The 24416-nt window shown below is 43.4% G+C and overlaps 1 protein-coding gene across 2 annotated transcripts in view; it reads left to right on the top strand.

Moving 5' to 3' along the window:
• The window catches only part of ITCH (itchy E3 ubiquitin protein ligase), a 981537-nt gene that overhangs the window by 248420 nt on the left and 708701 nt on the right, over positions 1-24416 (top strand). For both annotated transcript variants that reach the window (XM_078652175.1, XM_078652176.1), the window contains exon 3: positions 17811-17952. In XM_078652175.1, coding sequence (XP_078508301.1) covers positions 17811-17952 — 142 coding nt within the window. The remainder of the gene's footprint in view (positions 1-17810; positions 17953-24416) is intronic.

Genomic DNA, 24416 nt, shown 5'->3' with positions numbered 1-24416 from the left:
AAGGCTACTCAGACACCCACTGGGCCACTGGCTGTTCGATCAATAGAGCCAGCGCCCAAATCGGCTCCCAGACTGCTCAAAAAAGCACTGGGACACCGGTCTCTCGGGCATTGCCCGAATGCCCATTTACCAATCCAACGCTGCCTCCAAGCCCTAGACCAAGGCAAAACCTGTCTCCTAATCCTCCTAGATCTATCCACAGCCTTCGACATGGTCAGCCACGAAAAGCTACTTGAACACCTCAAACTAAGGATGGGATTGGAAGGCTCTGTTCTAAAATGGTTTAGATCCTTTGAAAGCCTGCCTCAACGCGGCCGCCAGACTACTTCCCGGCACAAGGAAGTTCGACCACATTACTCCACACCTGAAAGCTCTGAATTGGCTTCCTCTTGAGGCCAGGATACAGCTGAAACTGGCATGCATCACGCACAAGGCACTATACGCAAACTCCCCAGCATATCTTGCTCTTGCACAGAAACTTGCGATATTTGGAGGAAGCATAATCTCCCGGTCCGCTAGCGACCTCCTCCTCCAACCTGCATGTTTTCGAAAAAAAAAACGTACAATCGAGCATCTCCGGGGCAGCACCAAGAATATGGAACTCTCTCCCACCCGCCGTTGGAAGAATCCCTTCTCTAGCACGCTTCAAGAAGGAAGCCAAAACCTACCTTATGGGTACATTTCCTTGTTTATCTTTTGCCACCAACCACCACAGAGACCCTGTCTAACGTCTAGCTTTGGCCTCCCTCCTGACTACCTAGCTTTTCCTCCAAGATACCTGGAGCCCGTTTCTTCTGTAATTGTAAATATAATCTGTACATACTTGTCCTCTGTCCATCATATTTCCTGCACTATGTGAATATTATGTGATGCTTAACCATTGTATAACTCTATGACCCTTGTAAAGCGCTCTGATACCCGAACTGGTCAAGTTTGCGCTCTATAAAACACTAAATAAATAAATAAATTAACTCCTCTAACAGCCTGAACCATTGTTTATGGCAGAAGATTTAAAATATGCTTCGAGTTTTGCCTCAATTATTTTTTTTAAAACTATTTCCTATGAAACCCCATCTACATATGACCAGATTGTCTGCATATATTCGAAATGACACATGAGCCCCACCTACTTTGGGAGAACATTATTCTGTAACAGTTAATTGGCAGGATGCAGGGCTAGTGCCAAGACATAGCCCTGTCCTAAACCATTGTTATTAAGCAATAACCAGCGAGAAAGGCATTGCCAATCTGTACTCCTGAGATATCATCTGTTCCACTTCTGTGGATACTGATAACTATCCCTCTAAAGCACTGGTTCTTATCCTGGGTTCTACATTGTCTAGTCAGGGAGTCCCTTACTGTTCAGAAAATTAAATATTAGCAGGTTCATAAAATATATACTTGAAAAGCAAAATTGAATATTTTAAAGCCCTCTGTAAATGTGAAGGACTTTGAAATATTAGGCAAAAAAGTAATTGCTACCATTTGTTTAATATATGGTAGCAGAGTAAATACAGCAAACACAATCTAGTAGGGACATTTGGTGGACTCAATAGAAGCAATGGCAAGAGCATACAGAGAGCAGCATTTGAAGCAAAAAAGACAAAGTGATATGTTAGAGTCTAGACTAATGCCTCACCTTTTATAAATAAACTCAAAATTTGAAAAGGTCCACCCCTCCATTAGAATTTTGTTTTATTAATTGTTTGCGTTTGTGAATTGAGTAAAATCTTGTTGTGTATATTATTTGATCTGTACTTGTTTCTGTATTTGTATTTGTTTTGTGGTTGAAATGTAAAAAGCTCTTCACTCTGGGTTACCTGAGCTTCTCAGTTTCTCTATTTTGAATTAATATAAGAATACTTTGTCACATTTCGAAGCTATTAATTGCATATATGGACATAGCTATTTGAATATACCTACTCAACGTTCAACGCGGGCTGACCTGTGCTGGTGGGCTGCTTTTCCTGCCTCAGCTTCTGTGTAGAAGCGCTGCTGACTGTGTTTGGACCCGGCTCCTGGCCCCGAGCTGCTATCGCTAACTTCAGGACCCGCCCTCCGCCCACACCGCTGCGGGACTGCGAGGCACTACAACAGCTGAAGCCTCTTCCCGCAGCGGCCCCGCCCCCCGCCCGGAGTGTGTATTTAACTTTCGCAGCACCCGCTGCGCGGGTGCTACTCAACGTTCAACGCGGGCTGACCTGTGCTGGTGGGCTGCTTTTCCTGCCTCAGCTTCTGTGTAGAAGCGCTGCTGACTGTGTTTGGACCCGGCTCCTGGCCCCGAGCTGCTATCGCTAACTTCAGGACCCGCCCTCCGCCCACACCGCTGCGGGACTGCGAGGCACTACAACAGCTGAAGCCTCTTCCCGCAGCGGCTCCGCCCCCCTCGGTAGGAGGTCATAACCTGCCTACCTGCCACGCGCAGCGGGACGCGCGCGGGACGAAGCCCGGACAAAGGGCGGGCCGTCTGAGGCTGGACAAGGTTGGGTTGGGTCTGGTCTCTTTGTTTGTGGTGCTGTAAAAACTTCGTTTTTACTTATCTTGCACTTTGGTGATTCTTTCACGTGTTTATTTTTGTAGTTGTGTGCACATAGAAATATGCCGCCTAAAAAGTTAGTTACTCCTAGTAACTCTATTGAGAACTATCTTGTACAGGTTGTTGAAAGAATTAATAGTGACAGGAGATCTTCTTCCCTGGGAATAGATTTAACCACCCAATCCCCCCTCATTGATACTGATTCAGATGATCCTTTTGGGTTTCAGATTAATAGTTGCTCTACTGGCGAAATGCTCAATTCTGTTCCAGATACCAGTATTATTCAGCCCAGCGGTATTGTTGCTGGAATTGTAGACCGCAGCATTAATGAAGCTCTGATAGAGATAACAAATAGCAGCGAGCCCTTAATCTCCCCTTCAGCTCCCACTTTAGTTCCGGGGAAACGGGAGGGTTTAAGGTCAGCCAAGAACAGAGTAGCAAACCCCCCGAGGAAACACCCAGAGGAAGAGGAGTTTGATTTGACCAATGAGGCTTCTGTTACACTTTCTAATGCCCAATTCAACAAACTACTGGCTTTGATTGATAACAAAATCAAAGGTGTGGTTAAACCTCTGGTCAGCAAAATAGATAAGTTATCATCTGAGGTTAGCCGACTAGAAGGTCTATTAGAAAAGACCGTGGGTGAGATAGATAAAATCCCAGAAAATGTTTTTACTAGGATCGAGGCCATTCAGAGTAAACCAGTTACTATAGATGGCAGTGGATTAATTTCTACCTCTGTCTCAAACCCTCAAATGGCACCCAAGAGTATTTCCACTGGTGATGCTTCTAATGCCTTTATCCCAGTTCATGTTGCTGATGACCCAGTTGTTGAAAAAGGGTCTTTCGAGCTTGTAGTAGAAGCTTCCCCATTGGTACTTGTTCTTGCCAATGTTCCCCCATTGGCCCATGATGAGCGGGAAACAACATCTTCCTTAATAAATAAATCTCTATCATGGTTGTCCAATAATATGGTTATTTCTCCATGGGGTAAGCAGCAACTCTCAGAAGAGCTCGTTAAAGCGAGAAGGGTACAGTGGATTGGGGACAGAGTGAAAAAGTTTAAGGGGGAGTGTGTTGTTCTACATTTTTCCGACCCAGGGGTTTTGCCTAACATCTTGCCCAACATTTTTCCACCACAACGGAGATCAACCTCAATTGTTCCATTGACTTTGGACTTCTTTTACCCAAGAAAGGGAAGCGGTCCAAATCCAAGTATTTTACGAACCAAATGGAACATTGTGACGAAGAGGGGGAGGAAGGATGTTGCTTCAGTGGACTGGGGCTTGGGGTTGGAAAACCGCTTCTCTGTATTATCGAACTTGAATGCTTGCGATTGACAACCACCTAGCTGCAAATCCTTGTCTTTGTCTTTTTGTGATGGAAGTATCATTAATAGGGTTGGCAATTCAACTAAAGATTGTACTCAGGGGAATCCCGTTGATGATTCAGTAGCCCCCCCCAATGAAAATATTAGTATCCAGGACTCTGGTGGTAGGGTGACACATGAGATTATCACAAACCCCTGTTCTCTTACGATATCTAACTCAGGGAAGCTCTTGTCCTGGAACGTGGCTGGACTATGTTCCAGGATGGATTGTGCAGACTGGTTTGGATTTATTAACAACTATGATCTATGTATCTTTCAAGAGACTTGGGCGTGTGACCCTATTTTCGCTTTGGGGTATATAAATTTTCATGTTCCTGCTACTAAGGGCCCCAAAGGGCGGCCGATGGGGGGTCTTACTATATGGATCAGGCAGTCTTTAAAAACCATTGTAAAATGTGTGGAGCTTGACTATAAAGATATTCAGCTTATCAGATTGACTAGTGACCTATCCATCTCCATAGATATTTACAATATCTATGCTAGAGGTGGTAGTAAAGGTAAATCAGAGGTTCTTTTGAGTCTTTTTAACTTTCTTGAGACTCACTCTGCAGGTAAAAACATTTTAATTGCAGGCGATTTAAATCGCACATTCGAACCTCTTATCACTGGTGACTCTCCTCTTGGAGTAGAGGAAGATAAGCTTTGGGACATCCCCACATTAGAATCTCCACCGATAACTCGCTGGACGTCTGACATATTAGGCTTGAACGCAATGTGTCTGGAGCACGGGCTACGAGCCCTGAATGGTCGAACTAAATCAGACCGTGTTCCTGCCATGACTTTTAATAACGGGCGTAATAAAAGTCGCATTGACTATGTCATTTGTAGCATGTCTATATGGTCATCTCTCAATGACATGGTAGTAATAGCTAGGCCAGAAAGCGACCACGACCCTCTATGTGTTTCGCACAAATGGTGGACATCTAATGAAATTGCCTCAACCCCTTGTGATGAACTTGTGCTCCCAACGATTCTTCCATCCAACAACATGCGTAGGTTAAGGTGGGCAGGTGTTAAGGCAGATCAGCAGATCCTTGAAAAAATAAGTGCAGCGACAGACAAGGCCATTATGGCATTGGAGAGTGTAGATGGGTGTTCCCAGGCCCATGAGGATATCACTAGTGCACATACGACTCTCTTTAATGAAGTTAAAGGTTTCTTCTTGAAACCTGCAAATAACAAGAGGGTCTGCCCACACAAATCAGCAAAATGGTATAATCCAGACTGTAGGACGGCAAGATTAAATCTAGGAGCTGCAATTAAAAGTAACAACTTGGACGGGATTCGTTCTGCTAGGAAGCACTACAAAAATTGTATTGTAAGGGCAAAAAGAGAATGGGACGAAGATCACTGGCAGAAGTTGAAGTGTGCAAGTGACCGTAAACATTCTAGACTATTTTGGCATATTGTCAAATGGGGTCATGATAGGTCTCCAGAAGCTCCCAATAACAACGTCTCCCATGATGCATGGGTTAAATTTTTCAGTGAGCAGTACTCTTCCAGGGACCAATCTGTCAACAGCTTAAGTTTAACTTACCTGTATGCAGATGACGACATTTTTGTGCAGAGTGAAGTCCTGTCTGCCCTGAAATCTGTTCACACTGGCCGAGCCCCGGGTATTGACGGAGTCCCTGCGGATGTCTTTTTAAATGACACCGCTAGGTGGAGTAAATACATCTGCCTTTTACTAAACCACATTGCCAGGGGCGCTGAAATCCCGGTATCATGGCGTGGTGCTGTTATTATCCCAGTATATAAAAAGGGAGACCGTGCCCAACCTTGCAATTACCGCCCAATTAGCTTAATTGACACGGTTCAAAAAGTTGTTGGGCGTGTAATTATTAACAACTTGTTAGATTGGGCTGAGGAGCAGAATGTTTTATCTCCTTTCCAGGCTGGGTTTCGCAGAGCAACTAGCACTGTGGACCAGGTCTTCCGTTTTCAATTGATACAATGGAGGACCGTGGTTTTGGGGGGTTGCAGTCTGTACGCAGCGTTCGTTGACCTACGGGCTGCATTCGACCTGGTGCCAAGGGCAAAATTGTGGGAGGTGCTTGCAGCTCTAGGGGTCCCAATGACTATTCTAACCTTGATCATGAGACTCCACGAGGGCACTTACGCTAAAATCCAATGGGGTGGCTACGGCAACGATACAATTAACAGGCACCCCACAGAGCAGCCCCCTTTTGCCTCTTAGATATGATCTTGGCAGGAAAGAAATATCGGCAATGTGCAAACTTCGTCCGATATTATATTGGCGTAGAATCTGGACCACCCCTGAGTTGTCACAATATGCAGCAGGGTTTGCTGATGTCATCAAAGCAGACCGATTTCATAAAATCAGATGGTTTAGATCTTTAAAATCAGCATTATGTGAACTAGGGTTAACTGAATTGTGGTCCGACCCAACTGGGTCGTCCTTCCCATCCAAGACATATATAAAAAATCTTTTCTGGGAACAGGTAGAAAACAGGAGTCTTCTCAGTAACAACCATGGGTCTATGACGGCTACTTTCCTTGAAGCAAAGCTTTTTCCCATGTACGAAATATATTGGGATTTAATAACGAAACCCATGGACAGGAAACTGTTTTTTCAAATGAGGGCTGGCTCTCTACCTCTACGTAATTTAACTGCAAAATGGAGAGATGGAGGCCCAGCTATATGCCCAGTTTGTGGGGAAGGAAAGGAAACGTTGGGTCACTTTTTGTTTTCTTGTTATGCATATTCTGTTCCCAGACGTGTTTGGCTGGCTCCCATGTGTAGAAATCTGGGTACTAAAAGTAGCATGGTAGCTCTACGCATAGTAAAATCTACCTCCTTAAATTGGATTACAATAGCGACTGCAAAGTTTCTGGGGTGGGCGTGGGTAATTAGGCAGAGATTGCTAGTAGGGTAACTACTCTCTGCTTAGTTGAACAGAGATTGCTAGATTATCTACTCTCTGTTCCCCATGCGAGGTGTCTTATCTGGTTTTAATCTGTTTTTTACTATATGAACTTTGCACTTTTGGATTATATATACTGGATGAAATGAATTTTATTGTCTTTTTAACATGTATTGTGCTTAAGTCATATTCGATTTTGTAATTTAATTGTATTTTTATTATGTGTTTGTTTGTTTGCTTTTATGAGTAAATACTCGAATAAAGCACTTTTGAATTGAATTGAATTGAATATACCTGTGGTACTGTCTTGCATGCAATGCATTCTGGGTAGGGTGGATTTACCATATCTTCTGCAGGGTGCAGTACCATATGTGGTCAGAAAAGGTCCCCTGGGACCTCTTTTGGTCAGATATGATACTGCACCCTGCAACATGGCTAGGTATAAAAAACTGCCATTTATAGTATCAATAACTCTAACTCGTACAAATGCGAGACTGATTGCATTTTCAATGCAATAGGTCTCACATTTGTTAAAGTTAGAGCTGTTGGCGTTGAAAATGAAAATGTTTTTTATTTTGGCTTTTTTATAACATTGGTAATAGTGCAATGCAAATACAATAACTCCACTGTAAATAAAAAAACAAAAGAAAAAAACATTGTTATTTTCAATGCCAACAACTGTAACTTTAACTAATGCGAGATCGATTGCATTGCAAATGCTTGTTTTGTTTGTTTGGAGGCAAGTATGCCCCTCTGCTCGCTTAATATATCAAGCATAGAATTTCACACCAGAACCATATTACAAATAAGTCTGATGTACACATTTTAGTCAAGATCTTAATAAGTGAATAGTTACGACACATAGTGATCATAGACTAGTAATCACTGAACAATAGAAAATAACATATAAGTTTAATAGAAAGTGATTCAAGTAACCACACATCCTCATCCTAAACAAGGTAAGGCATGTCTTGAGGAAGCATCCATAATGAAATGTTTAGTCAATTATAATAAGTAAACTGTAAGGGGTATGGAATTTAGGGTGGAAGAATCAAGTATCTTAACGAAAGAAAGATTACGATTCATCTCAGTACTTTCCTGGTAGTATCAGAAGGCCAACATAATGTTCCATCGCAAAAAGAAAAGGAGGTTACTTGCAGGTGAAGAAGAGTTCTTCAAGTAGGGCACAGGGCATTACATATACATTGTCACACATCCAACAGTAAACCGCTTCCCAGTATCATCGTGTTCAAGGGGAGCATTATCTAATTCTCACCCATATGTTCATGAAAAGTTCTAGCCAACAGTTTAGTCTAAAAATCAAGTGTTTGTGAGTTGCTGTTGTCACCATATCCTCCATTCAGTCATCCATGGTAGGTGCCGTCGATTTCAACCAGTTCCCGAGAAGGAATAGTTTGCTGTTGCAGGGGTGATGTACATCCATCATTTGTCGTGAGTGTTCAACCCGTGCACCCTCTGGGTGTCATGAAGCATGGCAAGGCCTGCCAGTTGCGTAAAGGAAAGATTGTTGGTCTCTCTGATCCCTTGCAAGGCTTGCATCCAATATGATTGAATTACAAGGCAGGACTTAAGAATATGTAGAGTAGCGTTGTTCGGCTGGGCTGAGACTTTGGGTCCCACATACATCACTGAAAGTACTTTTATGGAGTTAGTTTTCAATAATAACCCACATTGTGGGTTCTATGTGCGGGCTCAGGTGATAAGCCATCTGTGAAAGATATTGCGCCCTATCGTAGAATTAGATATCTGGGAGGCTGAGCCCTCCTGAAGTCATGGTTGAATACAAATTAGCTGTAGTTAATAGCAGTGGTGTGGAGCCGGAAACATATCTGCATACTGTAGCATTGATCTTTTGTAGGATTCCATTTGGTATCTTAAACGGGAGCACTCCAAATAGTTACGTCTAGATGAAGTAACCAAATTGATTGTTTGAACTCTGCCCCACAAAGATAGTTACACCGCCGACCTATTGTGAAAAGCCTCTTTTTTTTTTCTGTTATAGCCAAGACATTATTCTTGATTATTCAGGGGGCAATCATGGCTTGATTTAACTCCAAGGTGTGAGAAGTTGGCCTGGTATATGCTGTCCTCTAATTAAAGTCGGCACCTTGAACCAGTCCAAACGACCCTTATGATGTATGAGGTCAAATATAACTTTTAGAAAGCTATACTAGTGGTAGCTGTGGAGAGCATACTTCAGGCTTAATCTTGAAGGAATGTAAAACAGCTTGTTTTACCAGATTATCACCTTTAGTATCAACTAAATGAAAAGAGAAGCGCACAGTAGTTACAAAAATATGTATTTTAATAACACTCTCTAGTATCCTCTACACGGGGATACAACACAAAGCACACAATACTTTAGCAAAGAAACTGTAGTAAGTAGCACAATACACATTGGGCTCTAGGGGGAGACCAGACTATATACTAAAATAGTGGTATAAAAACCACGACTGGAGTCGAGACAGGGTCTAGAGCATGTAGAATCGGTGGGACCCCAAGGAACCACCCAAGGTGAGTAGAAAGGGACCCCACCGAGGATGGGTGCAGTGTGCTAACACAACCGTGGGCTCTGTACAATCTATGGAGAAGTCGCACTTACAGTTTTAAAGTTTAAGGACCCTCTACTCAGTGGACATTCGAGGAAACCCTTTGGAACTTAAGAGGTTGGAGAGCCACCCCACCGTGGATCTATCCCATGGGAGCCGAGTGCATAGCGCTGGGGTGGTGACAGAAGCCGCCGTCGTTCTCAGTGGAGGGTTGCAAAGAAGAGCTGCTGCTGGGAAGGAACAAAGTGTCAGTTAGAATCCAGGGCTGTATTCGTGATGGAAGGAACCTGAAAGCAGAGAAGACAGAGTCTGGATCTCTTCAGGGTGACCAGGGGCTCAGTGAACGAATGCCCACCGATGTCTGGTGCTTCGGGTGTGAAGAAGGAATGCTTGACTGTGCAGCCATTAGGACCAGTAGACGTCCACGATGACCAGGAGCCAGATGCGTGGTGTCCCACGAAGGATGTCGAGTGCTGAGGGATCTGTGTCCGGCGGGAGCACCAACAAACCTTGGCAAAAGCAACCCACGCAGGAAGGTCAAGCAGGTAACTGTGTGGACCAGCAAGGTTCAGGAGGCTCACCAAGCAACGGGGACTCGGGGCACGTCTGGAGCAACCAGGAAAACCCAACAGAATTCAAGATGACCCTCAGGAGGACCCAGGGGCCGAATAACCAGGATTCGCGAGGGGACCTCGAGCAAAATCACAAAACACCAGTCTACGGAGCACTTGGTGCGAGCAGGCCGAAGTTCTTTGGTGGAAATATAGGTCAGGGTCAGGACTACACTGAGTCCAATGCACAAGCTCGGAAATCGCCAACAAGCATATGCACTTGCAACAGTACACAGTGCACTGGGGTTTAAGTAATGCTGTCCCCACTAGGTATACTGGCCTCAAACTTGGTGAGAGGGCAGCTCGACCATAAGGAACTTCGGAACCCACCTCCTGTGTTGCTGGAGCCTTCGGAGTCCGCAGGAGGTCAGGATCAGTAGACCAGTTAATTGCGTTATGGTGCCTGCGAATGCATGGGAGTGACTCCTTCACCCCAAGGGAGATTCTTCAGTTGTCCTTAGTGCACCACAGGTCCTGCACAGAGCCTGTATGGAGCAAGGGCACAAATAAAGCTTTGGACGGAGAGGGAGACAAAGTCGGGCCCAGTCGAGGTCCAGCGAAGTCCAGAGTGTCCAGTCGGTCGGTCACGGATTTCTTCTTGTAGAATCTTGTCCATGTAAAATATAAAGTCTTACAGCCAGGTATACTCTTTTGTACCCACGGGAGAGGGTTGCACAGATTCAGAGGTTACTCCCATGTCTTTTGTCCAGTTCCGTGCCAGAGCAAGAGCCAGCGGCTCCCAGGACGGGTTTGAGCTGTACTATGCACGGGGACACCAAATGTGCCCCAGGTGCAAAATTTAAGGCACTTTAAAAGTGCACCCACCCAGCCCCAATAAACTAAATCCTGTCTGGGAGGTGGTCACACTTCCCTGTGACAGGATACCTATTGTGCTGCCTTCCTCTGCTCGAGCTTGGCTCAGCAGCAGGAGGGCAGAAATGTGTCTCTGGTCGCAGCATCCATTTTGTGTTGACCGGGTCGAGAAGGCTGGCACCAGATAGACCAGTGACCCCACGAAGCTCGCTTCAGAACAGTGGAATCATACCTCCAATACCAGTTACCAGTGGAGGTATGATTTCAAGGTGTTTGATACTAAATAGAACATACTTTGTTTCAGCTGTATTCAAGATAGCATTTACCGCGAGGTTATAATGCACCTCTTCCTATATGTCTGGCTGAGTTACAGAAAACCCAGGAGAATGGTCTCCGAAGGCTGCAGAGGGGCTCTGATCATGCAGGGGCACACTCTCACATAAAACCCAGCACCCTGCCTTCAGGATTGTTAAAGCCTGCTATAGGGGTGACTTATAAGTTTTAAGTGTAGTGACCTATAGATATAGTGAACCTATCTCTAAAGTAAGTGGTGCAAGCGCCAGCTTACACAGGCTGCAGTAGCAGACCTGTAGTTCCTTTTTGCATGGCCTCTCATGGGTGGCATAATGCGTGCTTCAGCCCATGGGAGGCCTCTGGGTACCTATGCCCAGGGTTCATGGGTACTATATACTAGGGACTTATAAGGGTGACCCCAGTATCCAATCTGGAGTGTACCAAAGTACATGCATAACATTTTAGGGAGAAAGCCGATAGACTGGGGACCTGATTAGCAGGATCCCAGTCAGACTAGTCGAAAACCAGCAAAACACCAGGCAAAAAGCGGGGGTAACCATGCAGTCAATCAATCAAACAAAGCATTTATATAGCGCACTACTCACCCGGAGGGTCTCAAGGCGCTGGGGGAGGGGGGTCCGCTACTGCTCGAACAGCCAGGTCTTGAGTTGCTTCCTGAAGGCGAGGTGGTCCTGGGTCAGGCGGAGGTGGGTCGGGAGGGAGTTCCATGTCTTGGCGGCGAGGTAGGAGAAGGACCGTCCCCCTGTGGTGGCTCTCCGGATGCGGGGGACGGCGGCAAGGGCGTGGCCGGTCGATCGAAGCTGGCGTTTGGGAGCGTAGAAGTTGAGGCGGCTGTTGCGGTATCCTGGGCCTTGGTTGTGTAGGGCTTTGTGTGCGTGGGTGAGGAGTCGGAAGCTGATTCTCTTGTTGACCGGGAGCCAGTGCAGGTCTCTCAGGTGTCCGGAGATGTGGCTGCGACGGGGGATGTCCAGGATGAGACGTGCTGAGGCGTTCTGGATCCGCTGGAGTTTCTTCTGGAGCTTGGCGGTGGTTCCGGCGTAGAGGGAGTTGCCGTAGTCCAGACGGCTGGTGACGAGGGCCTGGGTGACCGTCTTCCTGGTCTCGGTGGGGATCCACCGGAAGATCTTACGTAGCATGCGCAGGATGTTGAAGCACGATGAGGAGACGGCGTTGGCTTGTCTGGTCATGGAGAGGGAGGAGTCCAGGATGAAGCCTAGGTTGCGTGCGTGGTCTGTTGGTTTGGGTGCGCTGCCTAGGGCGGGGGGCCACCAGGAGTCGTCCCAGGCGGAGGGTGAGGATCCCAGGATGAGGACTTCCGTCTTGTCCGAGTTCAGTTTCAGGCGGCTGTTCTTCATCCATTCGGATACCTCTTTCATCCCTTCGTGAAGGTTGGCTCTGGCGGTGGCGGGGTCGTTGGTGAGGGAGAGAATCAGCTGGGTGTCGTCGGCGTAAGAGATGATGTTGAGGTTGTGCTGGCGTGCGATGTTTGCGAGGGGGCTCATGTAGATCCTACCTTCCTACACAAGGTATTTCAGATCACTTTGTATCCACTCTGCCTGTAAATGTTTCGGGATTGTCATGCTGGATAAAAAGTATAGTCGACGTATGACTCATGCTCCAGGTGCACAGAGGTAATGTGTACATGTCTGCAGTCCAAAGTAGAAGCTAATAATATTGTTTTTTTCGATTTCCTCTCTCATTATGTACAGGATCCACCAAATGACAGCAGTTAGCCAGAGAAGATAGTGTATAGTTCCAAAAGGAGATGCTGTTCTGACCTTTCCAGCGTTAAATCCTTCGATGGGGCGCAAACAAAGATGGCTGACAACTCCAGGGCACCATCAATCCTCAGTTCTTAAAATGTTCCCCTCACAGGGTGGCTGGGCATTCAGATAGTCATCTGGAGCGCCTCCAAACTATCGCCATTCACCAGGGATCATATACACCCTGCTACAGTGACATCTCCGTTGTGGCAAGAATAGCCGGGAGTGCGGCTTGCCTCTTATGGCATCAGAGGCAGCACCTCCTGACTTAGTGTTAAAATAGCTGCTGCCCGTGGAAAGCGTCAGATTACCAATTATGACTGGAGCATTAAGAGTCTGCTCTCCACACTGCTGTACACCAGTAGGAGTCGACCTTGCGAGGTCGTTGAATTAATGTGGTGGTAGGGCACCTCGGTCTGCCTCTGCCATCTTCAAATCGCTAACTCTGGACCATTACCCTTGCATGCACTAGGGATGTCTCCTGTAAGAGCACTGAAATGGATTGGGCCTTGTAATAGGGCCATGTAGGGTGTAGGTTGTCGAAGCTGCCACCTTCATTGCGGCCTAGCTCTGCCCTCCAATCACCACCACTCTGCATTTCAGTGAAGCCTGCACTGCTGTTGACTTTAATGTACAAGTTTGTGAGTGAATATTTTATTTCCTGCATCCCATATTATACATGATCTGTCAATAAAAGTTGCTTGCATATCTGTTGCATGTACTGTACTACTTCTCTGTGTGTACTAGTTTAGTGTACATGTGTCAAGCCTGTGCTATACCTGTTCTATGTTTGAGGAATGGTTACCATACTGCTGTTTTACAGTGAGAGTGCATTTTGCACTGGTGCTGTCCTGCAACTGTCACATCTGTATGTCTATTGAGAAAGCAAAGCTACGGTTTGTGTAGGACTTTTGCCTTTAATTGATGTTTATTGACCATACTGTAGCTTTTCTGTGTTTGTGAGAAAAGCTCGCACTGCTGCTCTATGAAAATCACTGCGTGTGTTCTTTAATTGTAGCTTGCACTTATTTTACTATCCCTGTGGGTACATGCTTGAATAGCAACTGCCTATGGTAAACCTGGAGATCGGTTCCTGTGTTGGTTGAGATGGGCATGGTTAACAGAGTGTGTGTATGTGTTTTTTGGAACGTGTGTGTCGTTCTGTTCATTGTGTGCATAGGTATATCTATAAGGTGTGTGTCAGCTTGTGTGACTTAAGCTCCTAATGCCTATACTGTGCTTGTTCAGTGTTTGAAGTTTGTGTCCTGCTCATGCCGTTACTTAGTGTACCTACAAGAGGTCTCTCTCCTGTCTATGGAATCGCAGCAAAGTTCTTGACAGCCTGGCTAGCCACTGCCTATTTTACTTCATCTAGTTGAATGCTCATGCATATGTACTGGATTTACCTTAGTTTGCTGGTTTGATAAGTTTCATTCAGTCATTTGGATAATCTTGGAGCACAGATTTACATAATGCGGACTGATTAGTTGTTGGGCCTCTTACTTTTTCAATTCAGTACAGCACTCTTCAGAACCAGAGCTTGCAAAAGGGTGAAGCAGTCTGGTTAGGCTACAAGGAACATTCTGCTTTGTAAGTGGGAACAGCGTCTAATATGCTCAATAGGTTTGCCCTATCGCCTTGGAAGCAGTAAATCAACTTCAACAAAAGCACTTGGATTTCTTTCTCTACACCAGAACTTACTCCATTTTCCAGTACAATTAAACAGCACGTTTAGTGTTAACTCGCACAATGCCTTGCTGCAATGGCTACTATTTTATTTTAAGTTTAATGTCACACCACTTTTGTCACCGTTGATCAGAACAATTCATGTGCTGTTCGCCTAAACCTTTGAAGACCCACAAACCAGACAGATTTACCTGGTGCTGAGCACGCTTTTTGACAAGCTAATTCACGTGTGACTTTTAAGCAAGATCTGTCTGTGAATTCAGCCTTCTATGCTGTACTAACTATCTTCTCCTGTTGATGGTTTTATTAGTGACTTTTATTTATGTTCATTTTTTAAGTTCAGGTCGTAGTGATACTTAGTCGTGTAATCATCTGCCGATTTCTTAAAATGATAAGAAACATAAATAAAGTGTAAAGGCATTGGACGTTTAGGTTGCTCTTGACATCAGCGATACAGGGTTCGACTTGAGTTTAAATTAAATGCAACTACTGAACAATATCTCACCAGCTATTTCTCTTGATGTATGATACTCTGATCACTGTCCGTTTTAATCTGATTTATATATATTTTATTATATGTCTGCCTACTGGCTGCGTCTTTTAGTATTGTATCTAAGATTGAAACCCAGTTTGATGGAGAGTAGACCACAATAGTTAGGGCAGTGGAGCTAGACTTTATATGTTGTCAGATACTGCAGGTGGTTGCCCTGTCACCGACTCTTGATTAAGCAATGGAGATCAAGCAGAATGAAACCTTCAGGATCGAACTAGGATTGAAAATCTGTTTTATTTCTCAATGTAATGGAACCATTGATAAGTTGGGATCATGTTCTATAAGGGTGATTTACATTTCTAATGGAATTTGGATGTTGGTCATTAACCAAAATGTTAATGGGCTAAACGACTGAAGACCAGGCTCAACAGTAATAGATTAGCAGCAGAGTCTTGAGTTTTTGATTCTATAGGAAGTTCCTATAGTAGCAGGACGTTATTGTTTTTCTTAAAATATAAGAGAGTGCAATTACTATTTCAGTCTGTATACGAGGTAGTTCATTGGCCAGTGTAGGGTCATTGTAGGGATTTTAATTTGGCTACAACTGTACAAGTGTGAATATCCGAGTAAAACCTTGGAAAGTGGCTGTGAGGCATCACATGCATAAACGATAGTGTTACTTTAATGTTAATAGGGCTTGTGTTAAGTTATTTACAACATATTTCCATTTAAATGAGCTGTAGAGGCAGTTTAAACCCCATATAGTCAAGAATGCTCTCCTTAACAAAAGGCCACTTGAGATACAGGATTGATCTGTTTTTGGTATTGGATTAAATTAGTCATCCAATTGGGTATCTTATTAAGTAATACAAACCATAGCAGTGCTAACCAACCATCTAAAGGGTCTAAACCTGGTACAGCAGAGTCTGAAAGAATTTTGTAAAGTTCAGGTGATCTTCTAGAATTGTCATGTACCCATGATCTTTATTCAAGGCTGAGTAGGCCAAAGTTGGAATTGTTTTCAAGACATAAAAAAACATCACACATACATTTCGCCTTCTGTTTTAACCGACCATGCGCCTTTGGTTACCTAGTTTAAAAAGATTACAATTAGTAATGATGGGCTGCATGGTCATTGGCAGATTGATAATGTGTTGCTCTGTTGTGTGCTTTCCAAGATCTCATTAATGGGCAGCCATTTGTCTAGTACGCCACAAATGTATATTGCTATAAGGCAAAAGTTGGCAGTATCCTAATTGCCTATATAGCACTTAAAAAGTGAATAGAAAGTGTTGGGCCATATCATTGGTACGGGATCATCAACTGTTATCTCATAAAATGTTGACGTGACTTTTAGTGTGTAGGTTTTTTAGCCAGCTATACAAGTCCCTTATGAAATAGCATTTTTATTATGAAGGCAAAGTGCACCAGTTTTCCCAGTAAGTTGATTGAGTAGTTGAGTGGGAGTTTGATGGTGTCAATAGAGTAAGAAGAATAGGATTTACATAATGTTCAGTTACCTGGAAAGCATGAGGTTGTCATATCGAGATTCAAATGAACTGGCCTTTTTTCTTAGTTTCCCAGGAAGTAACAGTAGCTTACCCCTTAACAAATCTGCCTTCCACCCCAAGCTCTGACTCCCACCTGCAGTTTCCCATCCCAGTCTGCTTGTATAATTTTAACTCATCTAAGGACAACTTCATCTAAGAGACGAAAGTTGTGAGTGGACATCCATAAGAAAATGTATATCTAAATTAAACTGGTCAAATTGAGCATATATTTGATTTATTCTGGGCCATGGCTTACCATCATATACCTTTGATATTATTTGTGCCGGTAGGGGGTGCGGTAGTACAGGATTTTGATGTTTAACGAGGTTGCAAGATCGTAGAAAAAAGGAGAAGAATCAGATGTTAGTGTCTGAATGGTTTCTAAAATGCATTCTGGAAGATTTCTGTTAAGGGTCCACAATTGGGAAGTGGTATAGTGTAACAGGGTCTAAACTGTGGTACTCAATGCAGTATATTTCGGGGTTCGACAGTATAGCAGGTTGTAGGCCGTGGTTAGATGGGAAATGGGGCAGATGGTCTTCCCTTTGGTTTTGTCTTGGACACATCCACAGCAGACATGCTTTTGCACAGGTGGACTGGACGACTGGTGCTTAAGTGTCTATACCTCAATCTGGATTTCTTCTGAAAAATGGCAGTTCAATGAAAATTGAAAACAGACTATTAGGCATGCCTTTGCGTCTGGAAACTAAAGAAACTGATTTAAAATGCGATTTTGCAAGTCATGCGACTTTGTAAAAAAATATAACTGAGTAGCAGATTCCTACATGCATTGTGGATCGAAATTATGCCTACCAAACATTAATTGAAACGTGTTTCAGTTAATGTTTTTGATATTGTTATTTTGCTTTCAACATAATTGGTCTCTCGTGTTGTTTTAAAGCTTTTTTTTCAGGTTATGAAGCAATTACGTTTGACAAGTATATTGACACACAAACCAGTCCGCTCTTATTAAAACATGAAGACACAGACTTTAGTATATCCGCGTTCATTTACTCTCAGTAGCTTAGATTTCCTTGGCCATGGAATCATGCAAGTGTTTTGTTTTATTTCTATAATCTTTTCTACGCAGCTGGAGCATTTAAGAATTGGAATCAATACGGTTTAGGATCATAATCTGTTGATGAGCATTCTTAAATTAAAGTAATTAAGTTTGTCTTTCCTCTTTTTCACTCCTAAGTAATTTCTGCAAAGCTTAAGGACTCGAGAAAAAACTGGTTTGGACCGAGCCCTTATGTGGAAGTGTCCGTGGATGGGCAGTCCAAAAAGACGGAAAGATGTAACAATACACATAGTCCGAAATGGAAGCAGCATCTCACAGTGTAAGTTTTAAAATGTGTCGGTTCATTTCATTATTATCTGGTGTATGTAAAGTATGTTTTTTGTTTCCAGGCTGTGTGGTGAAAACTGGCAATGTGTTTTAGATGGTTTCTCTGTGTGAACTGGTAGACAAATTACCTTTTAATATAATGTATTAATGGTTCAAAATGAAACCTACATTTATAATCCTAAATCCCACCCCCGACTAAAATAAATGGTATGGGATTTGTTCTTTTTGCTGTGCAGACTTACTTTTTCGACCCAACTCCTTATATAAAAGTACTGAAAAAAACTCGACTAAATTGCACCATGCCACAGTCTTTAACGGCCTCTCCTGCCATGCCACGTGGAATTGTTCGTGAATTGTAATCATTAGTAAAGCTATTTATTAATGAGGAGGGAATTTCGGTGCAGTTTTTTTTTCTTTTTTAAACCTAAACTAGTTTCAAACTTTTTGCAAGCTTAAACATTTCAGCTACAAAGTATTCTATTTCTCTTTTGTTGTAACTCTCTTTTAAATATACATATTCTGAAAAAGATAGTTTTTTCCTTTGGTGTAACCCGATAGTAAATCATTATTTGTAGATGAGCTATATCAGGTGGTTGAAACACAAGGAGATAATGGAGGGAGCGCTGAAACTTTTCAGACACACACCCCCCAGTTACAGATGTGGGTGAATCCATCATCGTTCTTTAGCTCACTTCGCCACCCCAGTTCAGACCCAGCCATATGGAAATCAGTCTTGACACTGTTCCTTATGGGAACAGTCCAGCCTGAATTGCCAAGCCAGGTCTTCTTCCCTGGACCGGAAACAAGCATCCTGGGAACAGTTTCGGGATAACACCCCTCATCAGACAGGCTTGCTCAATGTGTGAAAGAGAGCAGTTAATGGATTGCTATGCGGAATTTACTTTACCTCCCTTTTTTTTTTTTATAAAACCAACCACTTTGTCTGGTTTCAAAGTATTTTATATTTACAGCCTTCTCTCAGATAGTTTCATAATAGTACTAATAATAGTGCTATTATTTACGTTAAATTGCTTCTTGCCCTTGTGCCCTTCGCCTTTGGTCCTTCGCTGCAGGGTTTTAAGGTGGAAGCCTAGTAGACTGTGAAGCTGTGTGGTTTTTAAAGACCTCTTGGGGACATTCTAAGAGCTTCCCTGGGAATGCATTCAGCCCATTGCTTACCATTGGCTTTGTGATTTTTTTTACTCACATTTACTTGCTGGCTTTATTTAGTATAAGCTGTCCAGCAGTCTCTGTCCCTCTTGAGGAGCATAGCCTGGTCACCATCGCTCTTTGTGTTCTTCCACAAGTGCTTGTTTTCTATAAACAGATTGTTACATTTTGTTCTCATCTTTTCACATTTGCTGGGCATTCAAAGACAGACGTCAAACATCTGGCTCTGTCTTCCGAGGGAGCTTGGTGTTTACTTTTCTTTCTCTGACATCAAAGTGAGAGGATTACACGGTTTTGAAAAGTGGTATTTAGTGTAGGTATGATGCGCCCTTGGGAGGAGTCACACAGTATATCTAAGTCTCTCGTAATTCTGATGGTGCTGCAGGGTGTGGAGAACCACCAAACTCCACAAAAATGCCTCAGCTATTATAGAAATAGATTTCACTCCCCAGCACACATCTATTATTGTTCATGCGGTTTCCCGATTTAGCAAAGTACCATAATATCAATTCTGAATCACAAAATATTACAGTCAGATAAAATTATAAACACTGCCTTTTCTTCCTTTTCGGTGTCTTTATTCATATAACTTTTCAACACTGCTCCAACACATGTTTCGTCGCGTCAGGGATGTAGTCCCGCGACTTTCTCAAGGCTAGTAGATCCACGTATTATGTCTTTGGTTTGTGGTGATACTTTCAGACCACAAAGGGTTTCTATTTCGAGCGGCTGCCGTACTCGGACGACATGGAGCGGCGTCTGATAAGATAGAGATCAAGTTCACTGAGCTTGGTGACCTTTGAAAGTAACAGGAACACTAGGAACGAAAATAGACTTTCAAAGTGGGGCGCCGCTCGAAATAGAAACCCTTTTGTGGTCTGGAAGTATCACCACAAACCAAAGACGTAATACGTGGATCTACTAGCCTTGAGAAAGTTGCGGGACCACATCCCTGACGCGACGAAACACATGCTGGCTGTTGGGAGCAGTGTTGAAAAGTTATATGAATAAAGACACCGAAAAGGAAGAAAAGCAGTGTTTATAATTTTATCTGACTGTAATATTTTGTGATTCAGAATTGATATTATGGTACTTTGCTAAATCGGGAAACCGCATGAACAACAATAGATGTGTGCTGGGGAGTGAAATCTATTTCAAAGTGAGAGGATATATGTGACAATCCTGCTTTGTACTCATTTGAGAGGAAAGGCTGTAGGATGTTATTTTTTCTAGCACAGAATACAATTTGAATGTCTGTAAATTACTGTGCAAATATTTCAGAATATATCAGAATTTTGAAAGCTTGAATGAAGCACATGTTTTTGCAATTCTGAAGTGTGGTGGAAACAAACGATTTAATACGATCAAAGCAAATCCATACACTTGGTGATGTCATTTTCACACGTTGTGTGCGCTCGGTATAAGTTTATCAGTACAACTGTATGTCTGTACAAAGGTAACGGTAATTTCAATTGAAAATATGTTGTCTGTAATGGCAGTGGTCCACCACACCAGGCATATTCCACTCTACGCAACACTCTACTCCAGTCCAATCTACTCCCCTCCTCACCACTCCACTCTACGCCACCCCACTCTGCTCCCCACCACTCTACTCTATGCCACTGTACCCCGCTCCATTACACCCACCGCCGCTCCGCCCTACTCCACTCTGATACGTCACTCTGATAATCCACCCTGCGCCACTTTACTCCACTCTGCGCCACTTTACTCCACTCTGCGCCACTTTACTCCACTCTGCGCCACTTTACTCCACTCAAAAAACACAACTGGGTCTTGACTCTTTACTCAGCTAGGCTGAGCCAGTTAAACTAACACAACAATACAAAAGCCAATGCTGAGGAGTAATTTAAACCATTTTGACTGGGAGTGTTGAATTTAAACAATCACAACCTGCTGATATTAGCATGAAAAACAAATTTATTTTTATATTTATAACAATTTTTGTTTCAAATTTAGACAAAAGTCTTAGTGCAAGGAGAAACAGTTAAATTCTATATATACAATATATACAACAGTGTCAAGGAAAGAAAAGCATTTTCATACTTCCAACATACATGGCCGTCCAGTCATACAAAGACACATTCACACAAGCAGTTATATAACAACCAATAAACAAAAAAACAGGTAAATCCACGTTTGGGTCATGAGTTAATATGGAAACAATTATTCTCGAATGTGCAATTTTAAAGTCTTTTTTGAAAAATCAACAGTCAACATGTATTATTCTGATATTGGTGGAAAGACTTTGTTATTGTCACAAAGCATGTAGACCCAAAAACGGGGATGAGGTGGTCGACGCGTTTCAAACCCCACTCGTTACTGGGGTTCTCCTCAGGACCAATAGATTCTAAAACAAGACAATGAAAGTGTGCTATCAGCAAGGTTCCATACCAAGTAAAACAAGAGACACAGTCCCCGTGAACACACCAGCCTACCTTAACCTGCAAACCACAGCGTATTGAATATTCAATTTTCAAAACCGGCGGCTGATTTGATTGCGCAGCAAGGACGCGTGGCGACTGTGATCTAGACAGAAAAACCGTGATGGTTTCAATTACACGAACTCGCTCCCACTCATACGCTCTATCCTAACCTAATGCTAGGTGGGGCTCTTACCTGGACTGCGACCGGCTAACGACTTGCCGTCGGGTCCATCCTTCTCCTTCTCCCGTGGGGTAGTTGCCGTTACTGTAAAACGAAGGAGACACGTGAGCGGTTCATACGCATGCTGAACCTCGATTCTGCTAGCGGTTGCGAATGGTTTCAGCATACCTGTCAAGCAGATGGCATCCCTCCTGGTTTCCACAAGTCGTTTGGGAGTAATTTTGGAAAACTGGGATTCCTGGGATTCCACTTCCTGGTTTATGAACCCAGAGGGAATTCTGGGACTTGTAGTTCCGCTGCCAAAACCGGAGTTTTGGGGAATTGATTGGTGCCTACAGCTTAATTCTTATAGATCTCAGAGATCTCGTTTAATCCTTTACCGGCTGTGTTGAATTTCATGATAAGTAGCGCCTCGCGTTGAGACAATTTAGCGTCCACATCTCCTCCCCTTGGGTCTTTTTCAATTTTCGAAAGAACAGTCCATTTAAACGCATTCTGTTCATGTTTCATTCTAGTCCAGTGATTGACTAGTGGTGCATTTTCCACTCCTCTTTTAATTCTAGATTTATGCTGGATGATCCTGCTTCTAACCTCTTGCGTAGTTTTCCCTATGTATACCAATGGGCACGGGCAAATGATGGCATAAACGACGTTTCTACTTTTACAGTTAGTAAAGGTGTCATGCTTCCAATGGATGTTATCCTTACTGAACACAGAGTCCTCAATTGTGTCGTTACAGCATGTACAAGTTCCGCACTTATGGTGACCTTTGGTAGGGGGAAGTCCAAACAGGCTTTTCAGAGTGGGTGCTTTTGCTTTAGGGAGGGCAGCTCTAACAATATGGTTGGCTACACTTTTTTCTTTTTTGTACGCGAATAATGGAGGTGACAAAAAGTCTTCATGAAGGTCTTTCAACAAATGCCAGTTCGACAAGATCAATTTCTTGTATGGATTAGCTGCTGGGCAGAATGTGGTCACACAAACCAATCTTTTCAGATCTTGTTTAACTCTCTTTTCCAAAAGAGTTTCCCTCGGGGTCCACCAGGCTCTTTTGATGGAATTCTTCAACAACTTTTTAGGGTAACCCCTTTGTATAAGACGCTCTTTAAGGTAGTCAGCATGTTTGAAGTATTCCTCCTTTTTTGAGCAATTTCGGCGTATCCTTAGAAATTGGCCGTAAGGAAGGTTTTGCTTCAAGTTGCGAGGATGGTTACTCGTGAAGTGTAATGCCTTGTTCCTATCAGATGGTTTACGGTGCAAGGTCGTCATTAGTCCCTGTGTGGTGGATTCTATTTTCACGTCCAAGAACGTGATGGATTCGTTAGATGATGTGATGGAAAATTGAATATCAATGGTTCTAGAATTAAGCCATGCCACGAATTGGTTTAGTTCCTCCTGGTTCCCTGTCCAAATCAGGAACACGTCATCGATATAACGCATGTAATGTGAAATGTGAGAGCTATATGGGTTGTCATTAGCAATGAATTTCCCTTCATATAGTCCCATAAACATTATGGCCAGCTCTGGAGCAAAGGGGCAACCCATCGCTACCCCTTTTATTTGAAAAAAGAACTCAGAATCAAAAATAAAGAAATTCTTCTGTAATGCAAACCGGGATAGTTCAAGGATGAACTCGGTGGGGACTCGAACTGGTCTCTCCCGCCTGTCCAAAAACCAAGCTAGTGTTTCCAAAGCTTGTTCTTGGGGGATTTGCGTGTACAAAGACACGACGTCAAGGGTCACCAGTAGTTGTGTACTACTGTCAAAAGTGACGTTAGCCAAGCGATTCAGAAAAGCAGTGGTGTCTCGCAAGTGGGCTGGAATGTTATCAATAAATGGCTTCAAAAAGCGACAAAATTCAAGCGTCTCTAATTTCATTTTCACATAATCAGTAGGTTGAAACGTCTATACTTACAAAAGGCCTTAACTTTGTGCCATCACGACCTACTGATTATGTATAATTGGACCTAAGGAATTGTCATTTTTGCAAAATAAGAACCCTAGAACCCCAGTTTTTTATGTGCTACCGAAAATGCACAAAGATGAGATGAACCCCCCGGGTCGCCCTATAATTTCTGGGTGTGACTCCCTATTTGAGCCAGTCGCTAAATACATCGACTTCTTTTTGAAGCCATTTATTGATAACATTCCAGCCCACTTGCGAGACACCACTGCTTTTCTGAATCGCTTGGCTAACGTCACTTTTGACAGTAGTACACAACTACTGGTGACCCTTGACGTCGTGTCTTTGTACACGCAAATCCCCCAAGAACAAGCTTTGGAAACACTAGCTTGGTTTTTGGACAGGCGGGAGAGACCAGTTCGAGTCCCCACCGAGTTCATCCTTGAACTATCCCGGTTTGCATTACAGAAGAATTTCTTTATTTTTGATTCTGAGTTCTTTTTTCAAATAAAAGGGGTAGCGATGGGTTGCCCCTTTGCTCCAGAGCTGGCCATAATGTTTATGGGACTATATGAAGGGAAATTCATTGCTAATGACAACCCATATAGCTCTCACATTTCACATTACATGCGTTATATCGATGACGTGTTCCTGATTTGGACAGGGAACCAGGAGGAACTAAACCAATTCGTGGCATGGCTTAATTCTAGAACCATTGATATTCAATTTTCCATCACATCATCTAACGAATCCATCAC

The sequence above is a fragment of the Lissotriton helveticus genome, chromosome 7 (assembly GCF_964261635.1).
Source record: "Lissotriton helveticus chromosome 7, aLisHel1.1, whole genome shotgun sequence".
Taxonomy (NCBI): Eukaryota; Metazoa; Chordata; class Amphibia; order Caudata; family Salamandridae; genus Lissotriton; species Lissotriton helveticus.
The sequence above is the reverse complement of the archived record's forward strand: the minus strand, read 5'-3'. Positions and strand labels throughout refer to the sequence as shown.